Source organism: Cibotium barometz, chromosome 52 (genome assembly GCF_041138505.1).
Source record: "Cibotium barometz isolate CiBa-2024 chromosome 52, ASM4113850v1, whole genome shotgun sequence".
Lineage (NCBI taxonomy): Eukaryota > Viridiplantae > Streptophyta > Polypodiopsida > Cyatheales > Cibotiaceae > Cibotium > Cibotium barometz.
This window is the reverse complement of record NC_141097.1, coordinates 13,584,951-13,596,216: the sequence shown is the minus strand read 5'-3', so window position 1 is coordinate 13,596,216 and position 11,266 is coordinate 13,584,951. Positions and strand designations below refer to the sequence as shown.

Here is an 11,266-nt window from a genome sequence, read left to right as displayed (position 1 = left end):
TGTGAAACTTATCGGAGTGGTCATTCCTAACCACAGGAGGCATGTTTCACTTCCTAGTCTTCTTCCTCAAGGTCAACTTCCTAGTTTTCTTCCTCAAGGTTAACTACTTGGGCCATGTTTACTATGATTTGTTTGCCCCTAATCTTTGCTTGCTGTTCCTTGGCTTCTTGTTGTGCTATTTTTTTCATTTCATCATTTTACTTTTTTTCTCTTTTTTGAGGTGTATTCCTCATAGAGTGCTTTGCGTAAGTGGGCCATAGTAGCATTTTAGTTTGCTACCATTGAAATAACCAGCCATCTTGACACCATCGAGATTTTTAATGCGCACTATGCCTTGTGGGGTTATTTCAGTCCACTAGGAAAGGTCCTTAGTTTTTTGACTATCATACCATACATAACTCTTAGATGTGTTTCATCGAGCTTCTCAAGCTCAAAAAACTAGTTGCTTAGGACATTTCCAGTGAACCTTTCTTGTATAAAAACTCTTACGCTTAGCACCAAGAATTTCATAGACATAACTGCTTCAGTGCCATAGACATAATTGCTTCAGTGCCATAGGTTAAATTGAAGGGTGTTGTGTCAATGACCACTTTATATGTGGTGTGATAAGCCTAGAGTGTAGCCGACAACTTCTATTCCTAGTCATTACAAATCGCCTCTATAGTCTTGGTCAGGATAGTGCATAAGGTCTTATTTGTGATTTCGGCTTGGCCATTGGATTGGGGGTAATAGGGTGAGGATTTTCGATGCGTGACCAAGAATTCTTGTAACAAGAATTGTATTACTTTATTAATAAAGTGGGTGCCATTGTCATTCAGAATCTCAAGAGGTCACCCAAAGCGAGTAAATGAATTTTGCTATGGACCTTGCATTAACCTTTCTTGTGGCCCTAGCTTTGTCCCATTTTGTGTAATAGTCCATAAGATGTACCGCGCTTGGGTGTGTCGGGTAGTTGGACTAATGGGTCCCACAAAATTGATGCCCCATTTCTCAAATGGGGCATTCTTTCCTTATTGTATGGACTAATGGGTCCCACAAAATTGATGCCCCATTTCTCAAATGGTTGTAAGGACAAGATAGGGTATAGGGGCATTCTTTCCTTATTGTATGGAATCGCTATCTGTTAGCATTTGTCGCCTCATTTGACGTATTCAGTGACATCTCCAAGCAAGGTTGGCCACCACCAGAGGCTTGCTAGTAGGATCTTTCGAGAGCGGTATCTACTGCAAAGTGTCCTCCTATAATTCCAGAGTGGATTACTCCAAAATAGACACGTATTCATCCTCATGGACACAACATTGTTGTATGATTCTATCCTTTCCTTGTTTGGAGAGTTATCTTGCAATTAACTGATAGGGGAAAACTTTCTTGATGAGGCATGTTGCTTAGTCCGTTTGTTGATTGATGCTTTGGTGGGTAGGCCATTAGTGAGGAACCGTGTGACTTCCTTACCTCATTTAGGAATCAAATATAGCTAGAATAGGGGAGCATCTAGCGAGTCATCATCAACACCCCCACTGCTGGCTCTCCATTAGCGATGCATGACATATGGTTGGTGTTCCCGGCTGCCAACCAAAGCAGCCCTCTGGCTTCGCTCCAGTCACCTGCAACTGTACCTCAACGACGGCCTCCTTCTTAGGTCTCTTACCAGCAGAGCTATGCACCTTGAGGCTGTCACAAGCCAATCAACTCTCTGCTCTTCAGTCATGCACCCACTCTGCTGTCCACAGCCCTGTCTCCAGACAGCCTGTCTTCTCAGTGTCCTCTGCAATGCTACTTTCAGCGCTCCTTAACTGCGCTCCACATCACCCAGTCGTCACCGCTCTTGTACCCCAAACGGCCATCCTTTGCTCCTTCACACCTGTCAGCGCTCCACTGGTTCCCAGCCACACTCTTCGATGCCAGCCCGTCAATCTTAACGCCAACAGCTACCTTTGACGCCAGCCAATCATCACCCTCTGCTTCTTTTTTACCAGCCCGTCCTCCTCGTCGAACAGCAGCTTCACCATACACTGGTGGGCCCCTTGCGCTTCCACACCGCATTCACCACCACAAGGCGGTCTCCTCAGCATCTGTGTGCGACTGCGCCCAAGAACCCCCAAAAACAACACGGCGACGGCCTCACTTACCCCAGCCTGTAGTTGCGCCCGACTCTTCATGCTCTGCCAGCTTCCAGAAGATGCGCTGGCAGCACGTAAAACATCCACGTAGCTAACCTTATAAGTGGCCACGTTTACTATTATCTCTTTATTTTCCAAGGCCTATAAGATGGCCGCCCAAAATAGCTTTCACACCATGCTTTGCTACCTTGGCCACATCATCTTTAATTGCCCATCCTTCCATACCTCTTCAAGATGCAGCACACGAATGCCCACTCCATACACCTTCAAAATAAAACCTGCTAGTGCCCATGCCTTCACACCTTCAACACAACCCACGATGCTCGCTCATTTTTTTGGGACGCATACACATTCACACGGTCGAACAGCTGAAACTATCTCCAACGAACTACATTCCGGACAGGCCTGCACGAGCCTCAAAACAAGAAGCATCCACGCTGTACACCTGGCAACGCCCTCAAAAACCAAGCACTTCACAACTACCATGCATTCATATATACATTAGCCCGAAATACCTTTCAGAAAAATGCCTGACACCAGGTTGTTCAAACATTAAGATGGTTATAACGCTAGACTTAAGGTAACCATATTCCCAGGTTAACTAAAGACTTCATGCATTCTCAAGAATATATCCAATAAGGTTAAGCTCATTAATGATTTACACTAGCACGTCAAGCAACTTCAAAAACTAAGTAGTACTTTGACAAGTTCCATGTGGTCATGCCTTCAGTTCATGCAATTAATTGAACAGGAAAAATTAAAGAGAGTGGGCATGGAAGAATTACACCTGTAAATTGGAGATCTCCTAGATTTGATGAGAAAGCTTGCAATTTGATGTAGATATTTATGATGAACATTGCCGCAGTCTCAGGACTTGGAAGCAAACCCACCTCAAACTTTTCAACCTGTACAACCAACTAACAAACACTATACCTCGAGAGGCACATCAGTGGAAAAAATAAAAGACTCGTTTAAGGACTCAAAACTAGAAACAACTTGAAAACACTAACCTACCTACCAGTCACCACACTACTATTGAGAATATGGTAAGAGGATGTTGTAGAGTCCTGGCTCTAGCCCTAAGGCTAAGCCTCTATTTGCATCATCCAAATAAATAAAGTCAGCCTCGGTAGTGCCGTGAGTTTCATCCGTCCATTCATCATCATCAGATATATCCTTTTCGTTTTCCCATCCACATAAACTCATCAAGAATGTAACCATGAGGATAGTCATCTTGTGGAAAAGGAAAGCATTGGGCTATCAGGGATATGTCCTCTACGGAGTAGGGGTCAATCATGGTCAATAGGCGAATTAGCCATTCTAATTCCTCAACATTTTCCTCTTTGGCTAGGACATCTATATGATCCAATTTGGTTTTAATTACAGGATAGCACATGTGAAATATCTGAGAAAGGTACAGATGATACCTCTCACTAAAGGAGGTTCTCACCAAAGGTGGGAGTGGATGAAGTGTGTAATGCTCGTGCATTTGCTATATCTACAAACACAGATATAGCATCAGTAGTTATGAAGACAGGTCAATCTAATTCCTAATTGTATGCGGATGTTTCTCCTCGCGTAATGTGCTCTTGCTCTTTTTACTATTTTTTGTTTTTCTTTTCTTTTTTGAGTATGAAGCTATATATATATACATCCCCTCAAATTTGGGAATTACATTGTCAGGGGAAAAAGTTAGGGAGGAAGCAATAGAATGTAGAGCGTGAGTACATGCTCCCCCTTTCCTTGTGTTGATCTTTTTTTTTGCAATGATGTTGCAATGTCTTGGAACCAATTTGTCCAGCGGGTCATAGGTGGTGATATTGGCAGATAGCTTTTTATGACCCTTGTGGCCACATCAAATTACAGAGATGGTAGTGTACACTCCCATGAACGAATGGAGGAAATGGTTTCCGATGAAACTCTTACAAGGGGAGATGTAGACTCATTGGTCTTTTGTTGGGTGTTGACAAGAGTAGCTGTAGAGCATGTAGAAACTTCTATATCAACGTGTGCTTGGCAGCATGAGGAGCTAGAAGCTTCATGTGGCTCCCCCCTTCCTGAGCTAGGTGGTATTGATCGATATCGTTTAGGAATCCAAACTAGCTCTGGAAGAAGTGGTGCGGAGCACTCTGTTACCTTTCCCTTACCATGGTCTTGAATTTTCGTTGGGGTGGCAACATTTGGTTTGCAAGGTTTTACAGGTGATGTAGAGGGATTCAGCTTATGTTTAGGGACCCAAATCTGGTCATTCCCTTCGTAGTACCCTTGGGCCACTAATAATTTTTTAGGAATCCAACGTGATATTACGTTGCCTTTTCTCGGGCGGGTAGCTGCTTTCCTTCTATGAGGCTTCTTGTCTGAACGAGATTGAGCAGGGGAGCTAGCTGTTAAACGAAGCTTTTGGGACCCATTTGTATGTACTCTTTGGCATAGTAAGCGGAGCCTTGGAGACCACACTGCTTGTTTCCACTCTTAGTGTTGAAGCATTAGAGGGGTGGCAAACAATCAAAGATGGTTTTGCCACTTGACTTTGTGATTTTTCGTTATCTAGCATTTTGTCCAGAGTTGATGACTTAGCTGTGGGATTTTGAGCGGTCAGACCGAGAGCGGGTTCTTGCGTTGTAACTCGCCTGGTTGCCCAATCAATATTGCACTTGGTGGCTAACATCCATTTGCGCCCTAAGTTTACAGTCCCCTCCATGGTACCAGCAGGCATAATCAAAAAGCTTTGAATTACGGTCCCCTTGTCATAGGCAACCGGAGTGTGCAGAATTCTTGAGACAGGGATTTTTCTACTAGGTGAATAGAAATCATGGAGCATCTTCTAGGTTGAGATATTATGGTGCTTGATTGTAGGAAGATACTTGCTTACTTTATGGAGCTACATCTAAGGAAAGATTCTAGGGACTTGATTAGCATCTAATCATGTATTAGGTATTCTTAATGAGATATACCTTTGCCTATTTAAAGAGGCACTCACCTTATGCAAGTACAAGATTATTGCCCATATCATCATGTTGTCACTATGATAAGCACATGTGTTTTACACTAATCTAGTATTTATGATGTTCACTAAGTATAGCTAATCATGCTAATCCTAGTTTTTAATCTACCTTATTTTCTCTCAAGCCTCTATAGCTTCTATGCTTTGAAGCTTTCATAGCTTCATTCATAGGCGAAAATAACTCTTCTAAAAGAATCTTCTAAAAGGATACCATTCAAGCTTTTTACAAGATTTCTCCAAAAGAAAGAGTATAAAAACATGAGCCTAGGATATTAATCAACATCTAAGCACAGCTCTATGATCTCACATCCACCATTGAAGTGGTAGACTACTCATGATGTGTTGCAAAAATCTCAGTATAAAGGAACCACTAGGTGCCATAAAACTCATAACAACTTCCTTGTGGAAGTCATAACAACTTCCTTCTAGAAGCCAACTCACACTTTATGACCTCATGGGTAAGCCTTGAGGTCATGTTTTTCCCTCCCATGATGATTTATTGCATTTGGAGCTTTGTAATGGAATCATCTACTACATAGTAAAAGTCTGCCTTGTGAGCTTTGTAATGGAATCATCTACTACATAGTAAAAGTCTGCCTTGTGCCTACATCAAGATAGAAGAAGAGGGCATTAGAAGAGATGCAATATTCTCCATTATCGAGGCACATGGGGCTGTTTAAGACCTTTGAAAATGTGTGCAAGAGTTTTTATTCGAAAGGAATATGGATTGTTTTTGTGACAAGTTGCTCACCTTGTCAACAAAACAAGGATCCCACATATAAGCTTGGTCCGTTACTTTAGCCTTTGCCCATTCTCGATGTAGACATATTTCTATGGATTTCATCATGAGGCTACCTCACACAAGGAGGGTATAGGATAGCATACATGTGGTGGCAGATCACTTGACAAAAGTAGCTTATATTTTATTCCCAGTCAAATTTTCAGCATTTATGGTTGCAAAACAATTTGTGCATCATGTGTTCAAGTTACATGGAGTGCCATAACAAATTGTTAGTGGGACTGACATGTGAAGTTTATGAGTACATTTTGGAGGACATTGTTTGAGGTCATGGGGATTGTTTTGACACCTAGAACCACCTATCACCCCAAACCCATGGACAAACTGCGAGGGTTAACAAGTGGATGAAGACTTACTTGTTGAGGCATTATTGCCATAATATGTAAAGCATTTGGGATGAGTGGATACAGGTCTGCTATCGATTTTGCTGATAGTAGTACACATCATGAGAGCATTGGCATTTCACCTTTTGAGGCACTCTATGGGTACAAAGTGAATATGCCAATGATGGTTCAAAAGCAAGAGGGGGTGAATCCTAATGCAAAAGAGGAGATAGAAAAGTTGGATGCACCTTTGCACAACAATGCAAAGCTAATATGAAGCAAGCTCAAGAAAGGATGAAACACTATGCTAGGAGACCATTGGAGTTCAAGGAGGGTCATTGGGTGTACTTGACGGTTCCTAAGATAAGATATGGTACTCTCAAGGGAAACATGAATACTATGGGCCATTCAAGGTGGTGAAGCATGTGGTGAAGTTGCTTATCAATTGGCACTGCCATCAGCCTTAAAGATTCATGATGTGTTCCATTGTTGCATCTCAAAACTTAGCTTAGACTGGAGGTATTTGTGAAAGATGATCTTTCTCTAGTGAATTAGGAGGGCATGATTGAGTATGTGATAGAAGCAATTTTGGGTACAAGAGAAAGATTTCTTCGCAATCATGCATTAGTGGAGTATTTGGTCAAATGGCGAAAAGCTTCTTGTGGCAACATGCCTCTACATTGGAAGGGTTCGAAGGGTTGTTGTATGCATTTGGGAAGTCCAATGAGGGTCAATAATAATGAATCAAGTTGCTACAAATTCCTATACATTCACTTGGGACTGCCCTCTACCCTTTCATATTAGAGGCATAGTGTATGGGAGATCCACGAGGCTCATGTGTCATTATGGAGTGGATGTTATGGCATGTTTTGAAAGAATCCAAAGCATTTTTCAGCCATATACATGCAATTTTGGCCTCCCATACATGGTGTGAGCATGAGAAGTTTGACATGAGCTCATTTTAACATATACTCCATCCATATAGATTGTGGTTGTACATATCAATGGTTTCGAGGACGAAACCTCTTGGGTGGGGATCGTTTGTAATAAAGTGTGGTCTCATATCTAATAATGGGCCCAAGGACAATAGACCATGCCCTAAAACTAGGTTAATCTCTCTAAGCTAGGCTAATCCAGGGCTAAGCTAGGCTAATCAAGGATAATCTTGATGTAGCTTTGTTTGAGAATTTTTGTGGTCTAGTTTATGCCATAAGAAACAAGATGTATAAGATAACATGTGAAAATTCATCATAAATGGCTTATAAGAATTCTTGAAAGATAGCTACTTAATATGACATAAAATTGTTTCCTTACACTTTTATGTTCTATTTACTTGTCCATGTGTCTCCCTTTGAGTTTAGACATACTTCTAAATGTGATAAAGTGATCCATTTTGTGATTAATTATTGGGATTATACTATGTGTAAACCCTTATTATTAGGTATGTAAAGTTTCATTATTAACCATATGAGTTCTCATTTGTGTGCAAGGAAAAATGAATTCAATGCACAAAGGTGAGACGATAAAACTATGAGGGTTTTAAAAAATCCTATTATCGTGGTATAACTATACATAAGTTAAAAAATGCATTTTGTATATGAACTTTAAAGTATAGAATCATTGGGAAGGTCTTTCAATTTTCTATCATATGAGTTGACATAAAATGGAACCTTGGTAATTTTATCTCCATAACTAACACAAAAGAAGTAATTTTGAGCATTTTTAAAAGTAATTTATCTAAAATTTTGATATAAAACAATCCACCTATGAGTGACATCGATGATAAGAGATACAAATGCTTTATCAACTTATGGGGCATTTGAGGTTTGAAGTTTTTGAGAAAGTTGTTAAAATTGTTTATTTGTTTTTATAAGACTTCTCAATGAATGGAAGAATGCATAGTTTCTTGAGTTTCACATGTAGGTGGGTTTCCCATTTTATCTTTTGATAGGTTATATGTCACCTTATGGATGCACTAATTAACATGGAAATCAGGCATGAGATGTTGCATGGCTTTTGAAATTTTTTGAGTCATGATTAATGAGGTTGAAAATGTACACAAACTTTCACTTGGAAAGTGCTTTGAAAATTCCAAGGTCTAGGTGGATGGTGGTAATACATGTCTTTGCATGAGTGTTGTGTAGAAAATGATAAAAGGATGCAACATAATGATGATATGGGCATCCATATCATCATATTGGAGGAAAAAAGGTTGTGTTGAAATTTGATAACGAAGGGCCATGAGAGCTCCAACTTGCTGTTAAGATTTTAGAATGTGTAAATGTAGGAAATACATTTGAAAGTCAAACAATGTTAGTTTGAATAAATGAAGGTGGAGCACGGTCTTATAAGAAAAAGGTGGAGCAATGCGAGGTAAAAAAGCAAAAATAGAATTGAAGGAAAGTCTATATCTACTGTTATACATTCGATAATTAAATAATACAAAATTAGCATAGTCTATATCTAGCATAGAAGATTATCATAATGTAGGAAGATTCTCCAAGTTTTAAAAAACATGACGAAAATCTTTACCAAAACATTAATAAGTGATGCAATATTATTCCAAGGAGGTTAGTTAAAAACATTGGAAAAAAACAACGTTTTGGGATGAGAAGAAAAAAACATGTGGGTTTTGTCTACTATCATATAAAATAAAATGAACATATGCTCGCCCACCTTATATACAGCCCACCTACCGGCCAACCTTATTTATAGCCCACCTTTTTTTTTTTTCAAATGTAGATCCTTTCCATCTACATTTGAAAGATTCAGATACCTGCCCAACAATTCAGATACCTGCCCAACCATCTTTTGAAAGATTCTGTTACATGCACGTGTCGACCATCTTTTGAAAGATTCTGTTACATGCACGTGTCGATTTGGATGATTGGCTCGATTGGTCGTCCACATTAAGGTACATGGCTCTTAATCAAAGCATTATAAGGCTGGTTGAATTGGCCCAGTTTGCATATTGTATGCTTGGACTCACAATCCGAGGCTGCGCCCAATAGTTTATCCATATATTATGGTTTGTTTATCCTAGTCCGATTAAGAAAATAATGCAGGTTTTTGATCCATCCGATCATGTTCCTTATGATTTCTTGTGTCCCATCTCCCTAGATCTCATGCTGGATCCTGTTACTCTTCATACTGGACATACCTATGACAGAAAGAGCATAGAGAAATGGTTGGATGCAGGTCACAGGACTTGCCCAATCACAATGCAACAGCTCTTTGATCTCTCATTAACACCTAATCACATGCTTAGGCGCTTAATTAGAGCGTGGTCAGATAAGCAGCAGGAGCAAGACGAAGAAGTACTACAAGGGCTTGTGAACGCTTTTCAACTATCTACTACTTTTGAGAGTGCTGATAAATTAAGAGAGATCAGGGGGATCATTTTGAGCCAAAGCCAGTTGATTAAGAGAAGATTTATGGTGCAATCTGATCAAGCAGGGTGGTGTGCTTTATTAGTGTCTATGTTAAGGAAGCCTGATGTTAAAGAGGAGATTAGTTTGGAGGTAATCTCTATTCTGGCGCAATTAAGCCTGGATTTAAGAACAAAGGAGGAGCTAGGGGAGGCGATGACTGTACGCACGCTGCTTGATTTCCTTCACCATGGCGAGGTAGAGGCAAGGAGGAATGCAGCGAAACTTTTGGCTTCGATAGTGGGTGCAAGTGGGTTAATGGGATTTGAGTCTAGGGTGGAGTCTGGGTTGAAATGTTTGCTACAAGAGAGATCTACAATGGGCGAAGGGTTGATTTTATTGAAGGAAATGGTGATCAACGTCTCTTCTGACAATAAGGATTATATAGAGAGATGGGTCATCGACAAGGGCTTTGTTTCTACTATGGTGGACCTTCTACCGAGCTTAAGCACACAGCTTTGTGAGATTGCATTAGAGGTTATGTACAAGATGTGCTCTGCTGATCACGGCGGACTACAAGGCCCCCGCAATACTGATCTGATAACCACACCCACCACCGTCTCTAATCTCACTGCGGTTCTGATGAAAGACTCGGACAAATGCATATTATATGCAGTATTAATATTGCTAGCCATGTTCAAGCACGACCAGAAGCACGATAATTATGATCGTAATCGTGCACACAACCCTAGTGATCTTGATCCTAATCTTAGATGTAATACCGATCGACATGCAGGTGTAGTAATTCTGATGGGGAGCGCCCACCAATATCCTCTCAATTGTAGGATTCCTTGCCTGCCCGCAAGATTGCTTCTTCTCTTGCAGAGCAACTCTAGCTCTGCAGTGAAGAAGCATTGCGCTGAGCTCTTGAAGCTTCTAGCTGCCCCAGCTTCACTGTAACTTACGAAACCACAGCCACTACTTAAGCCCATGTGTAATTAATCCCTCATGAACATCAAACCTCTCTTTTTGTCTTTTCTTCTATAATCATGAATATTGGAATTTGATCAAGAGAAGCTTCTCCTAGAGCTTGCTCAACCTTTAAAACGTCAATAGAAGAAGGAAACGATCCTCCTTAATATCACAGCTATTTACAAGTAGCACTGCATGTGAGGCCACCCATATCCTTCACTGCCACCCATATCTTTCACTGGGTGTATTTTTTCCTCTTGGGTTTTTCTCTCCGGACATCTAGGTGTGAACGGACACCTTAAGGTCACGTAGTATATAAGCAATCTTTCACCTTGTTCAAGGTTGCTCTTTCACCTTGTTCAAGGGTGAATGGAGCTCATGGAGCATCTTCTACGTTGAGATATTCTAGGGCTTGATTGTAGAGGAAGATACTTTCTTACTTTATGGAGCTACATCTAAGGAAAGGTTCTAGGGAATTGATTAGCACGTAATCATGGATTAGGGCTTCTTAATGAGATGTATCTTTGCCTATTTAAAGAGGCACTCATCTAATGCAAGTACATGATTATTGCCAATATCATTATGTTGTCACTATATGATAAGCAGAGGTGTTTAACACTAATCTATTATTTATGATATTCATTAAGTATAGCTAATCATGCTAATCCTAGTGTTTAATC

General features: G+C 40.5%; 1 protein-coding gene across 1 annotated transcript; it reads left to right on the top strand.

Moving 5' to 3' along the window:
- The first annotated feature begins 9,305 nt into the window (after nucleotides 1-9,305).
- LOC147608826 (U-box domain-containing protein 31-like) lies at nucleotides 9,306-10,574 on the top strand. Its single transcript, XM_086788673.1, has one exon. The coding sequence runs from the start codon at nucleotides 9,306-9,308 to the stop codon at nucleotides 10,572-10,574; it is 1,269 nt and encodes a 422-aa protein (XP_086644799.1).
- Nucleotides 10,575-11,266: the final 692 nt, after the last annotated feature.

Coding starts and splice junctions, on each gene's coding strand:
- LOC147608826 (XM_086788673.1), top strand. CDS start 9,306: ATGCAGGTTTTTGATCCATCCGATCATGTTCCTTATGATTTCTTGTGT.